The sequence below is a fragment of the Ammospiza caudacuta genome, chromosome 29, assembly GCF_027887145.1.
Source record: "Ammospiza caudacuta isolate bAmmCau1 chromosome 29, bAmmCau1.pri, whole genome shotgun sequence".
In the NCBI taxonomy this organism is placed as follows: domain Eukaryota; kingdom Metazoa; phylum Chordata; class Aves; order Passeriformes; family Passerellidae; genus Ammospiza; species Ammospiza caudacuta.
The window spans coordinates 1,561,289-1,585,397 of record NC_080621.1 but is presented as its reverse complement, the minus strand read 5'-3'; the positions used below and the strand labels follow the sequence as shown (position 1 = coordinate 1,585,397).

The window sequence follows — 24,109 nt, the reverse complement described above, 5'->3', positions numbered from 1 at the left end:
GAATTTCGGGTTGGGAAATTTGGGGTGCAGAATTTGGGTGTGGGGTTTGGGGCGGGAAATTTGGGGTGCAGAATTCGGATTGGGGAATTTGGGGTGCAGAACTTGAGTTGGGAAATTTGGGGTGCAGGGTTTGGGGTGCAGGGTTTGGGGTGTGAAATTTGGGGTGCAGAATTTGGGGTGGGAAATTTGAGGTGCAGAATTCGGGGTGCAGAATTCGGGATAGGAAATTTGGGGTGCAGAACTTGAGTTGGGAAATTTGGGGTGCAGAATTTCGGGTGCAGAATTTGGGGTGGGAAATTTGGGGTGCAGAATTTGGGGTGTGGGGTTTGGGGTGGGAAATTTGGGGTGCACAATTTGGGGTGGGAAATTTGGGGTGCAGGGTTTGGGTGTGGGGTTTGGGGTGAGAAATTTGGGGTGTAGAATTTGGGGCGGGAAATTTGGGGTGCAGAATTCGGGTTGGGGAATTTGGGGTGCCGAATTTGGGGTGCGGGGTTTGGGGTGGGAAATTTTGGTTGAGAAATTTGGGGTGAGAAATGTGGGGTGCAGGGTTTGGGGTGCAGAATTTGGGGTGGGAAATTTGGGGTGCAGAATTCGGGGTGCAGAATTTGGGGTGCAGAATTTGGGGTGGGAAATTTGGGGTGCACAATTTGGGTGCGGGGTTTGGGGTGGGAAATTTGGGGTGCAGAATTCGGGGTGCAGAATTTGGGGTGCAGAATTCGGGGTGCAGAATTTGGGGTGCAAAATTTGGGGTGCAGAATTTGGGGTGGGAAATTTGGGGTGAGAAATGTAGGATGCAGGGTTTGGGGTGAGGGATTTGGGGTGGGAAATTTGGGGTGCAGAATTTGGGGTGCCGAGTTTGGCGTGCAGAATTTGGGGTGGGAAATTTGGGGTGCAGTGTTTGGGGTGCAGAATTTGGATGTGGGGTTTGGGGTGGGAATTTTGGGGCACAGAATTTGGGGTGCAGAATTCGGGTTGGGAAATTTGGGGTGCAAAATTTGGGTTGAGATATTTGGGGTGCAGAATTTGGGGTGCAGGGTTTGGGGTGCAGAATTTGGGTGTGGGGTTTGGGGTGGGAAATTTGAGGTGCAGAATTCGGGTTGGGAAATTTGGGGTGCAGGGTTTGGGGTGCAGAATTTGGGGTGAAGAATTTGGGTGTGGGTGTGGGGTTTGGGGTGGGAAATTTGGGGTGCAGAATTCGGGTTGGGGAATTTGGGGTGCAGAACTTGAGTTGGGAAATTTGGGGTGCAGGGTTTGGGGTGCAGGGTTTGGGGTGCAGGGTTTGGGGTGTGAAATTTGGGGTGCAGAATTTGGGTGTGGGGTTTGGGTTGAGAAATTTGGGGTGAGAAATGTGGGGTGCAGAATTTGGGGTGGGAAATTTGAGGCGCAGAATTCGGGGTGCAGAATTTGGGGTGCCGGGTTTGGGGTGGGAAATTTGGGGTGCAGAATTTCAGCTGCAGAATTTGGGGTGCAGGGTTTGGGGTGGGAAATTTGAGGTGCAGAATTTGGGGTGGGAAATTTGGGGTGCAGGGTTTGGGTTGGGAAATTTGGAGTGAGAAATGTGGGGTGCAGAATTTGGGGTGCAGGGTTTGGGGTGCAGAATTTTTGGTGCGGGGTTTGGGGTGGGAAATTTGGGTTGAGAAATTTGGGGTGAGAAATGTGGGGTGCAGGGTTTGGGGTGCAGAATTTGGGGTGGGAAATTTGGGGTGCAGAATTTGGGGTGCAGAATTTGGGGTGCAGGGTTCGGGGTGGGAAATTTGGGGTGCAGAACTTGAGTTGGGAAATTTGGGGTGCAGAATTTGGGGTGGGAAATTTGGGGTGCAGGGTTTGGGGTGGGAAATTTGGGGTGCAGGTTTTGGGGTGCAGAATTTGGGGTGCAGAATTTGGGGTGGGAAATTTGGGGTGCAGGGTTTGGGGTGGGAAATTTGGGGTGCAGAATTTGCGGTGGGAAATTTGAGGTGCAGAATTCGGGGTGCAGAATTCGGGGTGGGAAATTTGGGCCGCAGAATTCGGGGTGCAGAATTCGGGGTGCAGCGTTTGGAGTGGGAAATTTGGGGTGCAGAATTTGGGGTGCAGAATTTGGGTTGGGAAATTTATGGTGCAAAATTTGGGTTGAGATATTTGGGGTGCAGAATTTTTGGTGCAGGGTTTGGGGTGGGAAATTTGGGGTGCAGAATTTGGGGTGCAGAACTTGGGGTTCAGAGTTCGGGGTGGGAAATTTGGGGTGCAGGGTTTGGGGTGCAGAATTTGGGGTGCGGGGTTTGGGGTGGGAAATTTGGGTTGAGAAATTTGGGGTGAGAAATGTGGGGTGCAGGGTTTGGGGTGAGAAATTTGGGTTGAGAAATTTGGGGTGAGAAATGTGGGGTGCAGGTTTTGGGGTGCAGAATTTGGGGTGGGAAATTTGGGGTGCAGAATTTGGGGTGCGGGGTTTGGGGTGGGAAATTTGGGGTGCAGAATTTGGAGTGAGAAATGTGGGGTGCAGAATTTGGGGTTCAGGGTTTGGGGTGCAGAATTTGGGTGCGGGGTTTGGGGTGGGAAATTTGGGTTGAGAAATTTGGGGTGCAGAATTATGGTGCAGAATTCGGGGTGCAGAATTTGGGGCGGGAAATTTGGGGTGCAGAATTCGGGTTGGGAAATTTGGGCCGCAGAACTTGAGTTGGGAAATTTGGGGTGCAGAATTTGGGGTGCAGAATTTTTGGTGTGGGGTTTGCGTTGGGAAATTTGGGGGGCAGAATTTGGGGTGCAGAATTTTTGGTGTGGGGTTTGGGTTGGGAAATTTGGGGGGCAGAATTTGGGGTGCAGAGTTTGGAAATTTGGGGTGCAGAATTTGGGTGTGGGGTTTCGGGTTGGCAAATTTGGGGTGCAGAAATTTGGGACGGGAAATTTGGGGTGAAGAGCTTGGGGTGGGAAATTTGGGGTGCAGAGTTCGGGATACAGAATTTGGGGTGCAGAATTTGGGGTGCAGAATTTGGCGTGCAGGGTTTGGGGTGCAGAATTTGGGGTGCAGAATTTGGGTGTAGGGTTGGGCATGCAAAGTTTGGGGTCCCTGCCTGTTATGAACCTCTCCTGGACCTCCTGGGCCACCACATCCAGCCCACCTGGACCCCTTGGGCCACCATGTCCGGGTCTCCTGGACCTCCTGGACCTCCTGGACCTCCTGGACCTCCTGGACCTCCTGGACCACCATGTCCAGACCACCTGAACTCATCTCCACCATGTCCAGGTCTCCTGGACCCATCTCCACCATGTCCAGCCCACCTGGACCCACCTGGAGGTCTCCTGGACCTCCTGGACCACCACATCCAGCCCACCTGGACCCATCTCCACCATGTCCAGCCCACCTGGACCTCTCCTGGTCCACCGTGTCCAGGTCTCCTGGACCTCCTGGACCTCCTGGGCCACCACACCCAGCCCACCTGGACCCATCTCCACCATGTCCAGCCCACCTGGACCTCTCTTGGACCTCCTGGTCCGTCCTGTCCAGCCCACCTGCACCTCCTGGTCCACCAAGTCACCTGGACCCACCTCCCCCACGTCCTGACCACCTGGACCTCTCCTGGTCCTCCACGCCCAGGTCACCTGGACTTCCATGTCCGGCCCACCAGGACCCTCCTGGACCACCATGTCCAGGTCTCCTGGACCTTCTGGACCTCCTGGACCTCCTGGACCTCCTGGACCTCCTGGACCTCCTGGACCTCCTGGACCTCCTGGGCCACCATGTCCAGACCACCTGGACCCATCTCCACCATGTCCAGCCCACCTGGACCTCTCCTGGACTCCATGGGCCACCATTTCCAGGTCACCTGGACCTCCTTGACCACCACGTCGAGACCACCTGAACCCACCTCCACCACATCCAGCCCACCTGGACCCCTTGGTCCACCATGTCCAGCCCACCTGAACCTCTCCTGGTCCACCATGTCCAGGTCTCCTGGACCTCCTGGACCTCCTGGGCCAGCACATCCAGGCCACCTGGACCCCTTGGGCCACCATGTCCAGCCCACCTTGACCTCCTGGACCTCATTTGGACCTCCTGGACCACCATGTCCAGACCACCTGAACTCATCTCCACCATGTCCAGGTCTCCTGGACCTCCTGGACCTCCTGGACCTCGTGGGCCACCACACCCATCCCACCAGGACCCACCTGTGGCCCCGCCCCCTCTGCAAGGCCCAGGTGTCCCCCCCGTGTCCCACGTCCCCCCTCGAGGCCACCAACCCCTGGTGGCGGCTCCTCCCCGCTGGTGCCACCACCAGCACGGCTGGGACAGGAGGCCACGTCCTGTGTGTCACCTCCTGTGTCACCTCCTCCTGTGTCACCAGCTCCTGTGTCACCTCCTGTGCCACCTCCTGTGTCACCTCCTCCTGTGTCATCTCCTGTGTCACCTCCTGTGTCACCTCCTCCTGTGTCACCTCCTGTGTCACCTCCTGTGTCACCTTCTCCTGTGCCACCTCCTCCTGTGTCATCTCCTGTGTCACCTCCTGTGCCACCTCCTGTGTCACCTCCTGTGTCACCTCCTCCTGTGTCACCTCCTGTGTCACCTCCTGTGTCACCTCCTCCTGTGTCACCTCCTCCTGTGCCACCTCCTGTGTCACCTCCTGTGTCACCTTCTCCTGTGCCACCTCCTCCTGTGTCATCTCCTGTGTCACCTCCTGTGCCACCTCCTGTGTCACCTCCTGTGTCACCTCCTCCTGTGTCACCACCTCCTGTGTCACCTCCTGTGTCATCTCCTGTGCCACCTCCTCCTGTGCCACCTCCTGTGCCACCTCCTGTGCCACCTCCTCCTGTGCCACCTCCTGTGTCACCGCCTGTGTCACCACCTCCTGTGCCACCTCCTGTGTCACCTCCTGTGTCACCACCTCCTGTGCCACCTCCTGTGTCATCTCCTGTGTCACCTCCTGTGTCACCTCCTCCTGTGTCACCTCCTCCTGTGTCACCTCCTGTGCCACCTCCTGTGTCACCTCCTCCTGTGCCACCTCCTCCTGTGCCACCTCCTGTGCCACCTCCTGTGTCACCTCCTCCTGCGTCACCTCCGGGGCGCAGGCGCCACCTCCATTGTCCCCGGTGTCACATCCGGGCTGTGACCCCAGGGCCACCACCACCACCAGGGCCACCACCAGATCAGGAGCTCCACCAGGGCCACCACCAGGGCCACCACCAGAGCCACCACCACCACCAGGGCCACCACCCCCAGCGCAGGAGCTCCACCGGGGCCGCGGGGAGCGCGGGGACGCGGCGGTGGCGCCGGCGGCGCCGTTTGTCACTCGTCACCCGCGGTGGCCCCGCGGCGCCTCCGGTTCCTCCTTTGCTGCGCGCGAGGAACCTCCCGAGGCTGCAGGAGGCCCCAGCGGGGGCTGCGCCAGCTCAGGTTGGTCCTGGGGGGTCCTGGGGTCCTCCAGAGGTGTCCAGAGGTGTCCAGGTGTGTCCAGATGTGTCCTGGGGTGTCCAGAGGTGTCCAGGAGTGTCCAGAGGTCTCCAGGGGTGTCCTGGGGTGTCCTGTGGTCAATCAGAGGTGTCCAGGGGTGTCCAGATGTGTCCAGGGGTGTCCAGGGGTGTCCTGGAGTGTCCAGAGGTGTCCAGAGGTGTCCTGTGGTCATCCAGACGTGTCCAGGGGTGTCCAGAGGTGGCCAGAGGTGTCCAGAGGTGTCCAGGAGTGTCCAGGGGTGTCCAGAGGTGTCCAGAGGTGTCCAGAGGTCTCCAGGAGTGTCCAGGTGTGTCCTGGGGGGTCCTGGGGTCCTCCAGAGGTGTCCAGAGGTGTCCAGGTGTGTCCTGGGGTGTCCAGAGGTGTCCAGAGGTGTCCAGGAGTGTCCAGGGGTGTCCAGAGGTCTCCAGAGGTGTCCAGAGGTGTCCTGGGGTGTCCTGGAGTGTCCAGAGGTGTCCAGAGGTCTCCAGGGGTGTCCAGGTGTGTCCAGGGGTGTCCTGTGGTCATCCAGAGGTGTCCAGAGGTGTCCAGGTGTGTCCAGATGTGTCCAGAGATGTCCAGGGGGTGTCCAGGAGTGTCCAGGGGGTGTCCAGACATGTCCAGAGGTGTCCAGGAGTGTCCAGAGGTGTCCAGGTGTGTCCTGGCGTGTCCAGGGGTGTCCAGAGGTGTCCAGGGGTGTCCTGGGGTGTCCTGTGGTCAATCAGAGGTGTCCAGGGGTGTCCAGATGTGTCCAGGGGTGTCCAGGGGTGTCCTGGAGTGTCCAGAGGTGTCCAGAGGTGTCCTGTGGTCATCCAGACGTGTCCAGGGGTGTCCAGAGGTGGCCAGAGGTGTCCAGAGGTGTCCAGGAGTGTCCAGGGGTGTCCAGAGGTGTCCAGAGGTGTCCAGAGGTCTCCAGGGGTGTCCTGGAGTGTCCAGAGGTGTCCAGAGGTCTCCAGGAGTGTCCTGGGGTGTCCTGGGGTGTCCAGAGGTGTCCAGGAGTGTCCAGGGGTGTCCAGAGGTGTCCAGAGGTGTCCAGAGGTCTCCAGAGGTGTCCAGAGGTGTCCAGAGGTGTCCAGAGGTCTCCAGAGGTCTCCAGAGGTGTCCAGAGGTGTCCTGGGGTGTCCTGGAGTGTCCAGAGGTGTCCAGAGGTCTCCAGGGGTGTCCAGGTGTGTCCAGGGGTGTCCTGTGGTCATCCAGAGGTGTCCAGAGGTGTCCAGGTGTGTCCAGATGTGTCCAGAGATGTCCAGGGGGTGTCCAGGAGTGTCCAGGGGGTGTCCAGACATGTCCAGAGGTGTCCAGGAGTGTCCAGAGGTGTCCAGGTGTGTCCTGGCGTGTCCAGGGGTGTCCAGAGGTGTCCAGGGGTGTCCTGGGGTGTCCTGGAGTGTCCAGAGGTGTCCAGAGGTGTCCTGTGGTCATCCAGACGTGTCCAGGGGTGTCCAGAGGTGTCCAGAGGTCTCCAGGGGTGTCCAGAGGTGTCCAGGTGTGTCCTGGGGTGTCCTGGGGTGTCCAGAGGTCTCCAGAGGTGTCCAGGGGTGTCCAGAGGTGTCCAGAGGTCTCCAGAGGTGTCCAGGAGTGTCCAGAGGTCTCCAGGGGTGTCCTGGGGTGTCCTGGGGTGTCCTGGGGTGTCCAGAGGTGTCCTGGTGTGTCCTGGGGTGTCCTGGGGTGTCCTCAGCTGGGGCTGCCCTGGACAGGAGAGTGACACCTGGATCCCATCTCCACCAGGATCCCATCTCCACTGATCTCACCTCCACTGGGGTCTCATCTCCACCAGGATCTTCATCTCCATCAGGATCTCATCTGTACCAGGATCTCACCTCCACCAGGATCCCATCTCCACCAGGATCTTCATCTCCACCAGGATCCCATCTCCATTGGGATCCCATCTCCATTGGGATCCCATCTCCACCAGGATCTTCATCTCCACCAGGATCCCATCTCCACCAGGATCCCATCTCCATTGGGATCCCATCTCCACCAGGATCCCATCTCCATTGGGATTTCATCTCCATTGGGATCCCATCTCCACCAGGATCCCATCTCCACCAGGATCCCATCTCCACCAGGATCCCACCTCCATTGGGATTTCATCTCCATCAGGATCCCATCTCCATCAGGATCCCATCTCCACCAGGATCCCATCTCCATTGGGATTTCACCTCCTCCAGGATTTCACCTCCTCCAGGATCCCATCTCCACCAGGGTCTCATCCCAGCGGGGCCCACCTCCACAGAAGTTCATCCCACCAGGACCCACCTCCATTGAATTTCTTCCATTGAAGTTCATCCCACCAGGACCCACCTCCATTGAAGTTCCTCCACAGAAGCTCACCCCACCAGGACCCACCTCCATTGAAGTTCTTCCATTGAAGTTCATCCCACCAGGACCCACCTCCATCGGTTCCTCCACACAAGTCCATCCCAGCAGGACCCACCTCCATTGAAGTTCCCCCACAAAACTTCATCCTATCCATCTCCACCAGCTCCTCCACAGAAGTTCATCCCACCAAGATCCACCTCCACTGAAGTTCCTCCACAGAAGTTCATCCCACCAGGACCCACCTCCATTGAAGTCCTTCCATTAAAGTTCTTCCAACCAGGATCCACCTCCATTGAAGTTCTTCCATTGAAGTTCATCCACCAGGGCCCACCTCCACCGAAGTTCCTCCACACAAGTCCATCCCAGCAGGACCCACCTCCGTCGGTTCATCCACAAAACTTCATCCGATCCATCTCCACCAGCTCCTCCACACAAGCCCATCCCACCAGGACCCACCTCCACAGAACTTCACCCCACCAGGGCCCACCTCCACCGAAGTTCCTCCACACAAGTTCATCCCACCAGGACCCACCTCTACTGAAGTTCCTCCATTGAAGTTCATCCCACCAGGACCCACCTCTACTGAAGTTCCTCCATTGAAGTTCATCCACCAGGGCCCACCTCCATTGAAGTTCCTCCATTGAAGTTCATTCCCACCAGGACCCACCTCCACTGAAGTTCTTCCATTGAAGTTCATCCCACCAGGATCCACCTCCATTGAAGTTCTTCCATTGAAGTTCATTCCAGCAGGACCAACCTCCATTGAAGTTCATCCACCAAGATCCACCTCCACTGAAGTTCTTCCACTGAAGTTCATCCCACCAGGATCCACCTCCATTGAAGTTCATCCATTGAAGTTCATCCAACCAGGACCCACCTCCACTGAAGTTCCTCCACACAAGTCCATCCCAGCAGGACCAACCTCCATTGAAGTTCATCCACCAAGATCCACCTCCACTGAAGTTCTTCCATTGAAGTTCATCCACTAAGATCCACCTCCACAGAAGTTCATCCCACCAGGATCCACCTCCATTGAAGTTCATCCATTGAAGTTCATCCAACCAGGACCCACCTCCACTGAAGTTCCTCCACACAAGTCCATCCCAGCAGGACCAACCTCCATTGAAGTTCTTCCACAGAAATCCACCCCACCAGGACCAACGTCCATTGAAGTTCACCCACCAGGACCCACCTCCACCGAAGTTCCTCCACAGAACTTCACCCCACCAGGACCCACCTCCACTGAAGTTCCTCCACAAAACTTCATCCGATCCATCTCCACCAGCTCCTGCATTGAAGTTCACCCCACCAGGACCCACCTCCACCGAAGTTCCTCCACACAAGCCCACCGCACCAGGAGCCACCTCCGTCACTCCGCCCCGCGTGTCCCCGCGGTGTCCCCATGGAGGCGTGGCGGCAGTGCGCGCTCTGGCTGGTGGCCGCGCGCGTCCTGCCCGCGGGGCACCGCGCCAGCAGCCCCGGGGGGCAGGTGTGGGACCTGGCGCAGGCGCTGCGCGACGGCGTCCTGCTGTGCCACCTGCTCAACGCGCTGCTGCCGCGCGCCGTGCCACCGCGGGACATCTGTCCCCGGCCGCAGATGTCACAGGTGAGTGACACCATGGGGACATTGACAGTGCCACCGCGGGACATCTGTCCCCGGCCGCAGATGTCACAGGTGAGTGACACCATGGGGACATTGATGGGGACAGTGATGGGGACATCTGTCCCCGGCCACAGATGTCACAGGTGAGTGACACCCTGGGGACAATGGCGGTGCCACCGCGGGACATCTGTCCCTGGCCGCAGATGTCACAGGTGAGTGACACCCTGGGGACAATGGCGGTGCCACCGCGGGACATCTGTCCCCGGCCACAGATGTCACAGGTGAGTGACACCATGGGGACATTGATGGGGACATTGATGGGGACATTGATGGGGACATCTGTCCCCGGCCGCAGATGTCACAGGTGAGTGACACCCTGGGGACATTGATGGGGACAATGGCGGTGCCACTGCGGGACATCTGTCCCCGGCCGCAGATGTCACAGGTGAGTGACACCATGGGGACATTGATGGGGACAGTGATGGGGACATCTGTCCCCGGCCACAGATGTCACAGGTGAGTGACACCCTGGGGACATTGATGGGGACAATGGCGGTGCCACTGCGGGACATCTGTCCCCGGCCGCAGATGTCACAGGTGAGTGACACCATGGGGACATTGATGGGGACAGTGATGGGGACATTGATGGGGACATCTGTCCCCGGCCGCAGATGTCACAGGTGAGTGACACCCTGGGGACATTGATGGGGACAATGGCGGTGCCACTGCGGGACATCTGTCCCTGGCCGCAGATGTCACAGGTGAGTGACACCATGGGGACAATGGCGGTGCCACCGCGGGACATCTGTCCCTGGCCGCAGATGTCACAGGTGAGTGACACCATGGGGACATTGACAGTGCCACCCAGGGACATCTGTCCCCGGCCACAGATGTCACAGGTGAGTGACACCGTGGGGACATTGATGGGGACAGTGATGGGGACATTGATGGGGACATCTGTCCCCGGCCGCAGATGTCACAGGTGAGTGACACCCTGGGGACATTGATGGGGACAATGGCGGTGCCACTGCGGGACATCTGTCCCCGGCCGCAGATGTCACAGGTGAGTGACACCATGGGGACATTGATGGGGACAGTGATGGGGACATCTGTCCCCGGCCGCAGATGTCACAGGTGAGTGACACCCTGGGGACATTGATGGGGACAATGGCGGTGCCACTGCGGGACATCTGTCCCCGGCCGCAGATGTCACAGGTGAGTGACACCCTGGGGACAATGGCGGGGACAGTGATGGGGACATCTGTCCCTGGCCGCAGATGTCACAGGTGAGTGACACCATGGGGACAGTGATGGGGACATTGATGGGGACATTGATGGGGACATCTGTCCCTGGCCGCAGATGTCACAGGTGAGTGACACCCTGGGGACATTGATGGGGACAGTGATGGGGACATCTGTCCCTGGCCGCAGATGTCACAGGTGAGTGACACCCTGGGGACAATGGCGGTGCCACCGCGGGACATCTGTCCCTGGCCGCAGATGTCACAGGTGAGTGACACCATGGGGACATTGACAGTGCCACCGTGGGACATCTGTCCCCGGCCGCAGATGTCACAGGTGAGTGACACCATGGGGACATTGATGGGGACATTGATGGGGACATTGATGGGGACATCTGTCCCCGGCCGCAGATGTCACAGGTGAGTGACACCCTGGGGACAATGGCGGTGCCACCGCGGGACATCTGTCCCCGGCCGCAGATGTCACAGGTGAGTGACACCATGGGGACAGTGATGGGGACAGTGATGGGGACATCTGTCCCCGGCCACAGATGTCACAGGTGAGTGACACCGTGGGGACAATGGCGGTGCCACCGCGGGACATCTGTCCCTGGCCGCAGATGTCACAGGTGAGTGACACCCTGGGGACAATGGCGGGGACAGTGATGGGGACATTGATGGGGACATCTGTCCCTGGCCGCAGATGTCACAGGTGAGTGACACCATGGGGACATTGACAGTGCCACCCAGGGACATCTGTCCCCGGCCACAGATGTCACAGGTGAGTGACACCGTGGGGACATTGATGGGGACAGTGATGGGGACATTGATGGGGACATCTGTCCCCGGCCGCAGATGTCACAGGTGAGTGACACCATGGGGACAGTGATGGGGACATTGATGGGGACAATGGTGGTGCCACCGCGGGACATCTGTCCCCGGCTGCAGATGTCACCAGTGAGTGACACCATGGGGACAGTGATGGGGACAGTGATGGGGACAGAGATGGTGCCACCAAGGGACATCTGTCCCCGGCCGCAGATGTCACAGGTGAGTGACATCATGGGGACAATGACGGTGCCACCGTGGGACATCTGTCCCCGGCCGCAGATGTCACCAGTGAGTGACACCATGGGGACAGTGATGGGGACATTGATGGGGACAATGGTGGTGACAATGATGGGGTCATTGATGGTATCAGTGACAATGATGGTGGCAATGTCCACGGGGGTGACAATGACAACGTTGGTGACAGAGATGGTGGCAGTGCCACTGCCACCGTTGGTGGTGATGCTGACGGGGTGACAATGACAATGCTGGTGGTGGCGATGGCGCCAAACGGGTGACAAGGACAGGGACAATCATTGACAGAGTGACAATGACGACGACGATGACGATGCTGGTGACAACGTCCACGGGGGGTGACAGCGACGGTGACGACATCGGTGACAGGGATGACGTCACCATCGGTGACAACGGTGGCGACAACCACGGAGACACAAACACCCCGACTTTGACGGCGACAACGGGGGGTGCCAGCGATGACGGAGGTGACGCCGGTGACGCCGGCGATGGTGACACCGGTGCCGCCACCGCAGTTCCTGTGCCTGAGGAACATCCGCACCTTCCTGACGGCCTGCGCCGACAAGTTCGGGCTGCCCAAGCACCGGCTCTTCGGCGCCTTCGACCTCTTCGACGTCCAGGACTTCGGCAAGGTGGGACCGGGCTCCGGCTGTCCTGGGGGGGGAGACTGGGGTCCGGCTGTCCACCCCGGCGTCCGTCTGTCCACCCTGGGGTCTGTCTGTCCATCCCGGCGTCCGTCTGTCCACCCTGGGGTCTGTCTGTCCACCCCGGTGTCCGGCTGTCCTGAGGGGTGGGCTCAGGGTCCGTCTGTCCACCCCAGGGTCCGTCTGTCCACCCCGGCGTCCGGCTGTCCACCCTGGGGTCTGTCTGTCCACCCCGGCATCTGGCTGTCCACCCTGGGGTCTGTCTGTCCACCCCAGCGTCCAGCTGTCCACCCCAGGGTCTGTCTGTCCACCCTGGCATCTGGCTGTCCACCCCAGGGTCTGGCTGTCCTGGGGGGGGGAACTGCGGTCCGTCTGTCCACCCCGGCGTCTGTCTGTCCACCCCGGCGTCCGTCTGTCCACCCTGGCGTCTGTCTGTCCACCCCGGTGTCCGGCTGTCCACCCTGGGGTCCATCTGTCCACCCCAGGGTCTGGCTGTCCACCCTGGGGTCCGGCTGTCCACCCCGGCGTCCGTCTGTCCACCCTGGGGTCCGTCTGTCCACCCTGGGGTCTGTCTGTCCACCCCGGTGTCCGGCTGTCCTGGGGGTGGGGCTCAGGGTCTGTCTGTCCACCCCGGCGTCCATCTGTCCACCCCAGGGTCTGTCTGTCCACCTGGGGGTGGGACCAGGGTCCATCTGTCCACCCTGGGGTCCGGCTGTCCTGTGGAGGGGGGGGGGGGGGGCACTCGGGGGTCCGTCTGTCCACCCCAGCGTCCGTCTGTCCACCCCGGTGTCCGTCTGTCCTGGGGGGTGGGCTCAGGGTCCGTCTGTCCACCCCGGTGTCCGTCTGTCCTGGGGGGTGGGCTCAGTGTCCGTCTGTCCACCCCGGTGTCCGTCTGTCCTGGGGGGTGGGCTCAGGGTCCGTCTGTCCACCCCGGTGTCCGTCTGTCCTGGGGGGTGGCACCCGGCTGTCCATCTGTCCTGGGGGGAGGGCTCAGCATCCGTCTGTCCACCCCAGGGTCCATCTGCCCACCCCGGGGTCCGTCTGCCCACCCCAGGGTCCATCTGCCCACCCCAGGGTCCATCTGCCCACCCCAGGGTCCGTCTGTCCACCCCGGTGTCCGTCTGTCCACCCCAGGGTCCGTCTGTCCACCCCGGTGTCCGTCTGTCCTGGGGGGTGGCACCCGGGGGTCCGGGTCCCCCCTCAGTGCCCCGCTGTCCCCTCGGTGTCCCCAGGTGATCGAGACGCTCTCCACGCTCTCCTGGACGCCCATCGCGCAGAGCAGAGGCTTCACGTGAGTGCGCACGGCCAGGTGTCCATGCCCAGGGCCAGGTGTCCATCCCCAGGGCCAGGTGTCCATCCATGAGGGGCCAGGTGTCCATCCCCAGGGCCAGGTGTCCATCCATGATGGTCCAGGTGTCCATCCCCAGGTCCAGGTGTCCATCCCCAGGTCCAGGTGTCCATCCATGAGGGGCCAGGTGTCCATCCCCAGGGCCAGGTGTCCATCCATGAGGGGCCAGGTGTCCATCCATGATGGTCCAGGTGTCCATCCCCAGGGCCAGGTGTCCATCCATGAGGGGCCAGGTGTCCATCCCCAGGTCCAGGTGTCCATCCATGATGGTCCAGGTGTCCATCCCCAGGTCCAGGTGTCCATGCCCAGGGCCAGGTGTCCATCCCCAGGGTCCAGGTGTCCATCCATGATGGTCCAGGTGTCCATCCCCAGGGCCAGGTGTCCATCCCCAGGGCCAGGTGTCCATCCATGAGGGTCCAGGTGTCCGTCCCCAGGGCCAGGTGTCCATCCCCAGGGCCAGGTGTCCATCCATGAGGGTCCAGGTGTCCATCCCCAGGGCCAGGTGTCCATCCCCAGGTCCAGAGGTCCAGTTCCCACCTCTGAGTGTCCCAAGTGTCCAGTCCCTGGTGTCCAGTCCCCTCTCTGAGGGACCCCAGTGTCCAGTCCCCGAGGGTCAGTGGTGTCCAGTCCCAGTGTCCAGTCCCCGAGGGTCAGTGGTGTCCAGTCCCTCATGGTCAATGGGGTCCAGTCCCAGTGTCCATTCCCAGTGTCCAGTCCCATCTCTGAGTGACCCCAGTGTCCAGTCCCCCGTGTCCATCAGTGTCCGGTCCCTGGTGTCCAGTCCATGGTGCCCAGTCCCTGAGGGACCCCAGTGTCCAGTCCCAGTGTCGGGTCCCTGGTGTCCAGTCCTGACCCTGAGTGACCCCAGTGTCCAGTCCATGATTTCCTGTCCCTGAGGGACCCCGGTGTCCAGTCCCAGTGTCCAGTCCCATCTCTGAGGGACCCCAGTGTCCAGTCCCCGGTGTCCATCAGTGTCCGGTCCCTGGTGTCCAGTCCATGGTGCCCAGTCCCTGAGGGACCCCAGTGTCCAGTCCATGATTTCCTGTCCCTGAGGGACCCGAGTGTCCAGTCCCAGTGTCCAGTCCTGGAGGGTCCCTAATGTCCAGTCCATGATGTCCAATCCCTGAAGGACCCCAGTGTCCAGTCCCAGTGTCCAGCAGTGTCCAGTCCCAGTGTTCAGCCCCAGTGTCCCCAGTGTCCACCCCAGTGGTCAGTGATGTCCAGCAGTGTCCCCAGTGTCCAGCAGTGTCCAGCCCCAGTGGTCAGTGATGTCCAGCAGTGTCCAGCAGTGTCCACCCCAGTGGTCAGTGATGTCCAGCAGTGTCCAACAGTGTCCAGTCCCAGTGTCCAGCCCCAGTGGTCAGTGATGTCCAGCAGTGTCCCCAGTGTCCAGCAGTGTCCCCAGTGTCCAGTCCCAGTGTCCAGCAGTGTCCAGCCCCAGTGGTCAGTGATGTCCGGCAGTGTCCAGCCCAGTGGTCAGTGATGTCCGGCAGTGTCCAGTCCCAGTGTCCGGCAGTGTCCACCCCAGTGGTCAGTGATGTCCAGCAGTGTCCAGCAGTGTCCCCAGTGTCCAGCAGTGTCCACCCCAGTGGTCAGTGATGTCCAGCAGTGTCCAGCCCCAATGTCCAGCCCCAGTGGTCAGTGATGTCCAGCAGTGTCCAGCAGTGTCCGGCCGTGTCCCCCAGGCCGTTCCCGTCCGAGGACAGCGTTGGGGACGACGACGTTTACAGCGGCCTGTCCGACCTCATCGAGTGAGCGCGGGGACAGCGGCGTGTGCTGGGATGGGCTGGGATGGGCTGGGGTGTACTGGGATGGACTGGGATGTACTGGGGTGTACTGGGGACACTGGGGTGTACTGGGATATACTGGGATATACTGGGGTGTACTGGGGTGTACTGGGATGGGCTGGGGACACTGGGGTGCACTGGGATGGGCTGGGATGGGCTGGGATGGGCTGGGGTGTACTGGGATATACTGGGATATACTGGGATGTACTGGGGTGCACTGGGATATACTGGGATGTACTGGGATGGGCTGGCATGTACTGGAGTGTACTGGGGTGTACTGGGATGTACTGGGGTGTACTGGGGTGTACTGGGGTGTACTGGGATGTACTGGGGTGTACTGGGGTGTACTGGGGTGTACTGGGATGTACCGGGGTGTACTGGGGTGTACTGGGATGTACTGGGATGTACTGGGGTGTACTGGGGTGTACTGGGGTGTACTGGGATATACTGGGATACACTGGGGTGTACTGGGATGGGCTGGGATGGGCTGGGGTGTACTGGGATATACTGGGATATACTGGGATGTACTGGGATGTACTGGGATGGGCTGGGATATACTGGAGTGTACTGGGGTGTACTGGGATATACTGGGATGTACTGGGGTGTACTGGAGTGTACTGGGGACACTGGGATGTACTGGGATGCACTGGGGTGTACTGGGGTGTACTGGGGTGTATTGGGATGGGCTGGGATGGGCTGGGGTGTACTGGGATATACTGGGGTGTACTGGGGTGTACTGGGATGTACTGGGGTGTACTGGGATGGACTGGGGTGTACTGGGGTGTACTGGGATGTACTGGGGTGTACTGGGGTGTACTGGGGTGTACTGGGATATACTGGGATACACTGGGGTGTACTGGGATGGGCTGGGATGGGCTGGGGTGTACTGGGATATACTGGGATATACTGGGATGTACTGGGGTGTACTGGGATATACTGGGATGGGCTGGGATGTACTGGAGTGTACTGGGGACACTGGGATGTACTGGGATGTACTGGGGTGTACTGGGGTGTACTGGGATGGACTGGGATGTGCTGGGAGGTACTGGGATGTACTGGGATGCACTGGGGTGTACTGGGGACACTGGGATGTACTGGGGTGTACTGGGGTGTACTGGGGCATACTGGGATGGGCTGGGGTGTACTGGGGTGTACTGGGAGGTACTGGGGACACTGGGGTGTACTGGGCTGTACTGGGGTGTACTGGGGACACTGGGGTGTACTGGGGTGTACTGGCGTGTACCGGGGTGTACTGGGGTGTATTGGGATGGGCTGGGATGGGCTGGGGTGTACTGGGGTGTACTGGGATGTACTGGGATGGGCTGGGGTGTACTGGGGATACCGGGGTGTACTGGGATGTACTGGGGTGTACTGGGATGGGCTGGGATATACTGGGATGTACTGGGATGTACTGGGATGCACTGGGGTGTACTGGGGTGTACTGGGGTGTATTGGGATGGGCTGGGATGGGCTGGGGTGTACTGGGGTGTACTGGGATGGATTGGGGACACTGTGGTGTACTGGGCTGTACTGGGGTGTACTGGGATGGGCTGGGGGGTACTGGGGTGTACTGGGGTATACTGGGATGTACTGGGGACACTGGGATGTACTGGGATGTACTGGGGTGTACTGGGGTGTACTGGGGTGTACTGGGATGGGCTGGGGTGTACTGGGGACACTGGGATGTACTGGGATGTACTGGGATGTACTGGGGACACTGGGATGGGCTGGGGGGTACTGGGCTGTACTGGGGTGTACTGGGATATACTGGGGTGTACTGGGATGGGCTGGGGTGTACTGGGGACACTGGGGTGTACTGGGGTGTACTGGGCTGTACTGGGATGGGCTGGGGTGTACTGGGGACACTGGGATGTACTGGGGTGTACTGGGATGTACTGGGAGGTCATTTGGGGATGGCACTGGGGACAAAAAGGGACATTTGGGGACAATCAGGGACATTTAGGGACACTGAGGGATTTTGGGGACACTCAGGGATTTTGGGGACAAAAAGGGACATTTGGGGACATTTGAGGACCCCCCCATGGGATTTGGGGACAATCAGGGGCCCCTGAGGGATTTTGGGGGGGCTCCGGGGGGTGTCCCCCAATGTCCCCAATGTCCCCAATATCCCCAGTGTCCCCAAAGTGTCCCCAGTGTCCCCAATGTCCCCAATCCCCCCAATATCCCCAATGTCCCCAGTGTCCCCAATGTCCCCACTGTCCCCAATGTCCCCAGTGTCCCCCAGTGTCCCCAATGTCTCCAATCCCCCCAGTGTCCCCCAGTGTCCCCAATGTCCCCAATGTCCCCAATATCCCCAGTGTCCCCCAGTGTCCCCAATGTCTCCAATCCCCCCAGTGTCCCCAATGTCCCCAATGTCCCCCAATGTCCCCAGTGTCCCCAATGTCCCCAGTGTCCCCAAAGTGTCCCCAGTGTCCCCAATATCCCCAGTGTCCCCAGTGTCCCCAATGTCCCCAATCCCCCCAATATCCCCAATGTCCCCAGTGTCCCCAATGTCCCCACTGTCCCCAATGTCCCCAGTGTCCCCAGTGTCCCCAACGTCCCCAATGTCCCCGCAGTGACACGGCCGAGGAGGACGATGACCTCTACGACTGCGTGGAGGCCGAAGGCGACGACGGCGACGACGTCTACGAGGACCTGATGAGGGTGGAGCCGCCCCCGGCCGCGGTGGGTGGGACCCCAAAAACCGAGGGGAGCCCCCAAAAATAGAACTGGGACACCCCAAAAAACAGATGGGAACCCCCAAAAATACCCGGGACACCCCACAAATAGCTGGGACACCCCAAAAATACCCGGGACACCCCAAAAATAGAACTGGGACACCCCAAAAATAGAACTGGGACACCCCAAAAATAGATGGGAACCCCAAACATAGAACTGGGAACCCCCAAAACCACAGATGGGACACCCCAAAAACACCTGGGACACCCCAAAAACACCTGGGAACACCCCAAAAAACAGCTGGGACACCCCGAAAACACAGCTGGGAACACCCCAAAAACAGCTGGGAACCCGAAAAAGAGCTGGGACACCCCAAAAAATACCGAGGTGATGTCCCAGGTGTTTTTGGGGGTGGTTCCAAGAGGTTTGGAGACTCCCAGATGTTTGGGGGGGTCCCAGGTGGTTTTTGGGGGGTCCCAGGTGTTTCATCAGATGTTCCCAGGTGGTTTTGGGGGGTCCCAGGTGTTTTTGGGGGGTCCCAGGTGTTTTATCAGATGTTCTCAGGTGGTTTTGGGGGTTCCCAGGTGTTTCATCAGATGTTCCCAGGTGGTTTTGGGGGGGTCCCAGGTGTTTTTGGGGGGTTCCCAGGTGTTTTATCAGATGTTCTCAGGTGGTTTTGGGGGTTCCCAGGTGTTTTTGGGGGTTCCCAGGTGTTTTTGGAGGTTCCCAGATGTTTTTTCAGATGTTCTCAGGTGTTTTTGGGGGGTTCCCAGGTGTTTTGGGGGGGTCCCAGGTGTTTTGGGGGATTCCCAGGTGGTTTTGGGGGTTCCCAGGTGTTTTATCAGATGTTCTCAGGCGGTTTTGGGGTGATCCCAGGTGTTTTTGGGGGTTCCCAGGTGTTTTTTCAGATGTTCCCAGGTGGTTTTGGGGTTCCCAGGTGTTTTTTCAGATGTTCCCAGGTGGTTTTGGGGGTTCCCAGGTGTTTTTTCAGATGTTCCCAGATGTTTTTGGGGGTTCCCAGGTGGTTTTGGGGGGTCCCAGGTGTTTTCAGATGTTCCCAGGCGGTTTTGGGGTGGTTCCAGGTGTTTTGGATTCTCTCAGATCTTTGAGGGTTTCCACGGGTGTTTTGGGGGGTTCCCAGGTGGTATTTTGGGTGGTTCCAGGTGGTTTTTTTGGGACTCCCAGGTGGTTTTTGGAGGTGGTCCCAGGTGTTTTTCGGAGGTTAATTGAGTGATTGATTGAGTGATTGATTGAGTGATTGATTGATTGTCCCCACTGTCCCCCTGTGTCCCCAATGTCTCCACAGAAAGGGGCCGTGGACCGGCGGCTCTGCTGCCTCCAGGAGCTGCGGCAGACGGAGGAGAGGTACACGGAGACCCTGGAGTCCATCTGCCAGGTGGGACATGGGGACACTGGGGACACTGAGGACACTGGGGACACTGGGGACATTGGAGACACTGGGGGTGTTGGGGACATTGGGGACATTGGGGACACTGGGGGGACATTGGGGACACTGGGGGTGTTGGGGACATTGGGTACACGGAGACTCTGGAGTCCATCTGCCAGGTGGGACACTGGGGACACTGGGGACACTGGGGGACATTGGGGACATTGGGGACATTGGGGGTGTTGGGGACATTGGGGACATTGGGGACATTGGGGACATTGGGGGTGTTGGGGACACTGGGGACACTGGGGGACATTTGGGACATTGGGGACATTGGGGAGATTGGGTACACGGAGACCCTGGAGTCCATCTGCCATGTGGGACATTGGGGACATCGGGGACACTGGGGACACTGGGGACATTGGGGGTGTTGGGGACATTGGGGACACGGAGACCCTGGAGTCCATCTGCCAGGTGGGACATTGGGGACACTGGGGACATTGGGGACATTGGAGACACTGGGGGTGTTGGGGACATTGGGGGGGATTGGGGACATTGGGGACACTGGGGACACTGGGGGGACACTGGGGGGACACTGGGGACATTGGGGACATTGGGGACATTGGGGACACGGAGACCCTGGAGTCCATCTGCCAGGTGGGACATTGGGGACACTGGGGGTGTTGGGGACATTGGGGGGGATTGGGGACACTGGGGACACTGGAGACATTGGGGACATTGGGGATGTTGGGGATATTGGGGACATTGGGGGACATTGGGGACATTGGGGGACACTGGGGGGATTGGGGACATTGGGGACATTGGGGGTGTTGGGGACACTGGGGACACTGGGGGTGTTGGGGACATTGGGGACACAGAGACCCTGGAGTCCATCTGCCAGGTGGGACACTGGGGACATTGGGGACACTGGGGGACACTGGGGGGATTGGGGACATTGGGGGGATTGGGGACATTGGGGACACTGGGGACATTGGGGACACTGGGGGGACACTGGGGACATTGGGGATGTTGGGGATATTGGGGACATTGGGGGCATTGGGGACATTGGGGACATTGGGGACACGGAGACCCTGGAGTCCATCTGCCAGGTGGGACATTGGGGACATTGGGGACATGGGGGGACATTGGGGACACTGGGGGGATTGGGGACATTGAGGGCGTTGGGGTCATTGGGGACACTGGGGACAGAGGTGGCCTCCCAGTTCTCCCAGTAAAGCACGGCGTCCCCCAATGTCCCCGGCTGTCCCCCAATGTCCTCGATGTCCGCCAATGTCCCCCGCTGTCCCCTGATGTGCCTCGGTGTCCCCCAATGTCCCCTGATGTCCCCTGGTGTCCCCTGGTGTCCCCAGCACTTCCTGCGGCCGCTGCGGCACTTCCTGAGCCCCCGGGACATGGAGAGCGTCTTCATCAACGTGGAGGTGACAGGGACAGGGACAGGGACACGGGGACAGGGGGACACGGGGACAGGGGGACACGGGGAGCGTCTTCATCAACGTGGAGGTGACAGGGACAGGGACACGGGGACAGGGACACAGGGACAGGGGGACAGGGGGACATGGAGAGCGTCTTCATCAACGTGGAGGTGACAGTGACAGGGACAGGGACATGGGGACAGGGGGACATGGGGACAGGGGGACAGGGGGACATGGAGAGCGTCTTCATCAACGTGGAGGTGACAGTGACAGGGACACGGGGACAGGGGGACAGGGGGACAGGGGGACAGGGGGACACGGGGAGCGTCTTCATCAACGTGGAGGTGACAGTGACAGGGACACGGGGACAGGGACACAGGGACAGGGGGACAGGGGGACATGGAGAGCGTCTTCATCAACGTGGAGGTGACAGTGACAGGGACACGGGGACAGGGGGACACGGGGACAGGGGGACAGGGGGACACGGGGAGCGTCTTCATCAACGTGGAGGTGACAGTGACAGGGACAGGGACACGGGGACAGGGGGACACGGGGACAGGGGGACAGGGGGACATGGAGAGCGTCTTCATCAACGTGGAGGTGACAGTGACAGGGACAGGGACACGGGGACAGGGGGACACGGGGACACGGGGACAGGGGGACACGGGGAGCGTCTTCATCAACGTGGAGGTGACAGTGACAGGGACACGGGGACAGGGGGACAGGGGAACAGGGGGACAGGGGGACAGGGGGACATGGAGAGCGTCTTCATCAACGTGGAGGTGACAGGGACAGGGACACGGGGACAGGGGGACACGGGGACAGGGGGACAGGGGGACATGGAGAGCGTCTTCATCAACGTGGAGGTGACAGGGACAGGGACACGGGGACAGGGGGACACTGGGACAGGGGGACAGGGGGACACGGGGAGCGTCTTCATCAACGTGGAGGTGACAGTGACAGGGACACGGGGACAGGGGGACAGGGGAACAGGGGGACAGGGGGACACGGGGAGCGTCTTCATCAACGTGGAGGTGACAGGGACAGGGACACGGGGACAGGGGGACACGGGGACAGGGGGACAGGGGGACATGGAGAGCGTCTTCATCAACGTGGAGGTGACAGTGACAGGGACACGGGGACAGGGGGACACGGGGACAGGGGGACATGGAGAGCGTCTTCATCAACGTGGAGGTGACAGGGACAGGGACACAGGGACATAGGGACGGGCACCCTGACCAGTGACACCAGTGACATGGAGGTGACAGTGACAATGGGGACATGGGGACATGGGACAGGGGACATGGAGAGCGTCTTCATCAATGTGGAGGTGACAGTGACAGGGACACGGGGACAGGGGGACAGGGGGACACGGGGATAGGGGGACACGGAGAGCGTCTTCATCAACGTGGAGGTGGCAGTGGGGACACAGGGACAGGGGGACAGGGGGACACGGGGATAGGGGGACACAGAGAGCATCTTCATCAACGTGGAGGTGACAGTGACAGGGACACGGGGACAGGGGGACCCTGACCAGTGACACCAGTGACACCAGTGACATGGAGGTGACAGTGACAATGGGGACAGGGGGACACCAGGACATGGGGACCCTGACCAGTGACACCAGTGATACCAGTGATGTGGAGGTGACAGTGACAATGGGGACATGGGACAGGGGGACATGGAGCGCGTCTTCATCAGCGTGGAGGTGACAATGGGGACACAGGGACAGAGGGACACCAGGACATGGGGACATGGGGACACGGGGACAGGGGGACAGGGGGACATGGAGAGCGCCTTCATCAACGTGGAGGTGACAGTGACAGGGACACGGGGACACTGACCAGTGACACTGACCGGTGACACCAGTGACACCAGTGACACCAGTGACACCAGTGACACCAGTGATGGGGAGGTGACAGTGACAGGGACAGGGGACATGGCGACACTGACCAGTGACACCAGTGACACCAGTGATGGGGAGGTGACAGTGACAATGCGGACAGGGGACATGGCGACACTGACCAGTGACACCAGTGACACCAGTGACCCCTCCCAGCTCTCCCGGTCCCCTCCCAGTCCAGTCCCAGTGCTCCCAGTAGGCCCAGTTGGTTCAGAGGAGCTGCTGGGGCACTCCCAGTGCCCATTCCCAGTGCTCCCAGTGCTGCCAGTGCCCATTCCCAGTGCTCCCAGTACTCCCAGTACCCATTCCCAGTGCTCCCAGTGCTCCCAGTGCTCCCAGTGCCCATTCCCAGTGCTCCCAGTGCTCCCAGTGCTCCCAGTGCTCCCAGTGCTCCCAGTGCCCATTCCCAGTGCTCCCAGTGCTCCCAGTGCCCATTCCCAGTGCTCCCAGTGCCCATTCCCAGTGCTCCCAGTGCTCCCAGTGCCCATTCCCAGCGCTCCCAGTGCTCCCAGTGCTCCCAGTGCCCATTCCCAGTGCTCCCAGTGCTCCCAGTGCTCCCAGTGCTCCCAGTGCTCCCAGTGCCCCCAGTGCTCCCAGTCCCCATTCCCAGTGCTCCCAGTCCCCATTCCCAGTGCTCCCAGTCCATTCCCAGTCCCTCCCAGTCCGTTCCCAGTCAATTCCCAGTCCGTTCCCAGAGCTCCCAGTTCTCCCAGTAACCCCAGTTCACTCCCAGTAACCCCAGTTCGCTCCCAGTGCTCCCAGTGCTCCCAGTAACCCCAGTCCACCTGCAGGAGCTGCTGGGACACTCCCAGTTCCATTCCCAGTCCGTTCCCAGTGCTCCCAGTGCTCCCAGTGCCCATTCCCAGCACTCCCAGTCCCTCCCAGTCCATTCCCAGTCCATTCCCAGTGCTCCCAGTAACGCCAGTTCGCTCCCAGTGCTCCCAGTGCTCCCAGTAAACCCAGTCCACCCACAGGAGCTGCTGGGACACTCCCAGTCCATTCCCAGTCCGTTCCCAGTGCTCCCAGTAACCCCAGTTCGCTCCCAGTAAGCCCAGTCCGTTCCCCACAGGAGCTGCTGGGGCTCTCCCAGTCCCATTCCCAGCACTCCCAGTGCTCCCAGTCCCTCCCAGTAACCCCAATCCATCCGCAAGGAGCTGCTGGGGCTCTCCCAGTGCTCCCAGTGCCCATTCCCAGTGCTCCCAGTAACCCCAGTTCGCTCCCAGTAACGCCAGTCCATCCACAGGAGCTGCTGGGGCTCTCCCAGTGCTCCCAGTGCTCCCAGTCCCC

General features: G+C 60.2%; 1 protein-coding gene across 1 annotated transcript in view; it reads left to right on the top strand.

Moving 5' to 3' along the window:
* The first annotated feature begins 9,116 nt into the window (after nt 1-9,116).
* VAV1 (vav guanine nucleotide exchange factor 1) overlaps nt 9,117-24,109 on the top strand; it is an 80,927-nt gene continuing 65,934 nt past the window's right edge. The window contains exons 1-7 of the mRNA XM_058821415.1: nt 9,117-9,320; nt 12,157-12,273; nt 13,518-13,576; nt 15,319-15,384; nt 17,997-18,105; nt 19,406-19,495; nt 20,857-20,925. Coding sequence (XP_058677398.1) covers nt 9,117-9,320; nt 12,157-12,273; nt 13,518-13,576; nt 15,319-15,384; nt 17,997-18,105; nt 19,406-19,495; nt 20,857-20,925 — 714 coding nt within the window. The remainder of the gene's footprint in view (nt 9,321-12,156; nt 12,274-13,517; nt 13,577-15,318; nt 15,385-17,996; nt 18,106-19,405; nt 19,496-20,856; nt 20,926-24,109) is intronic.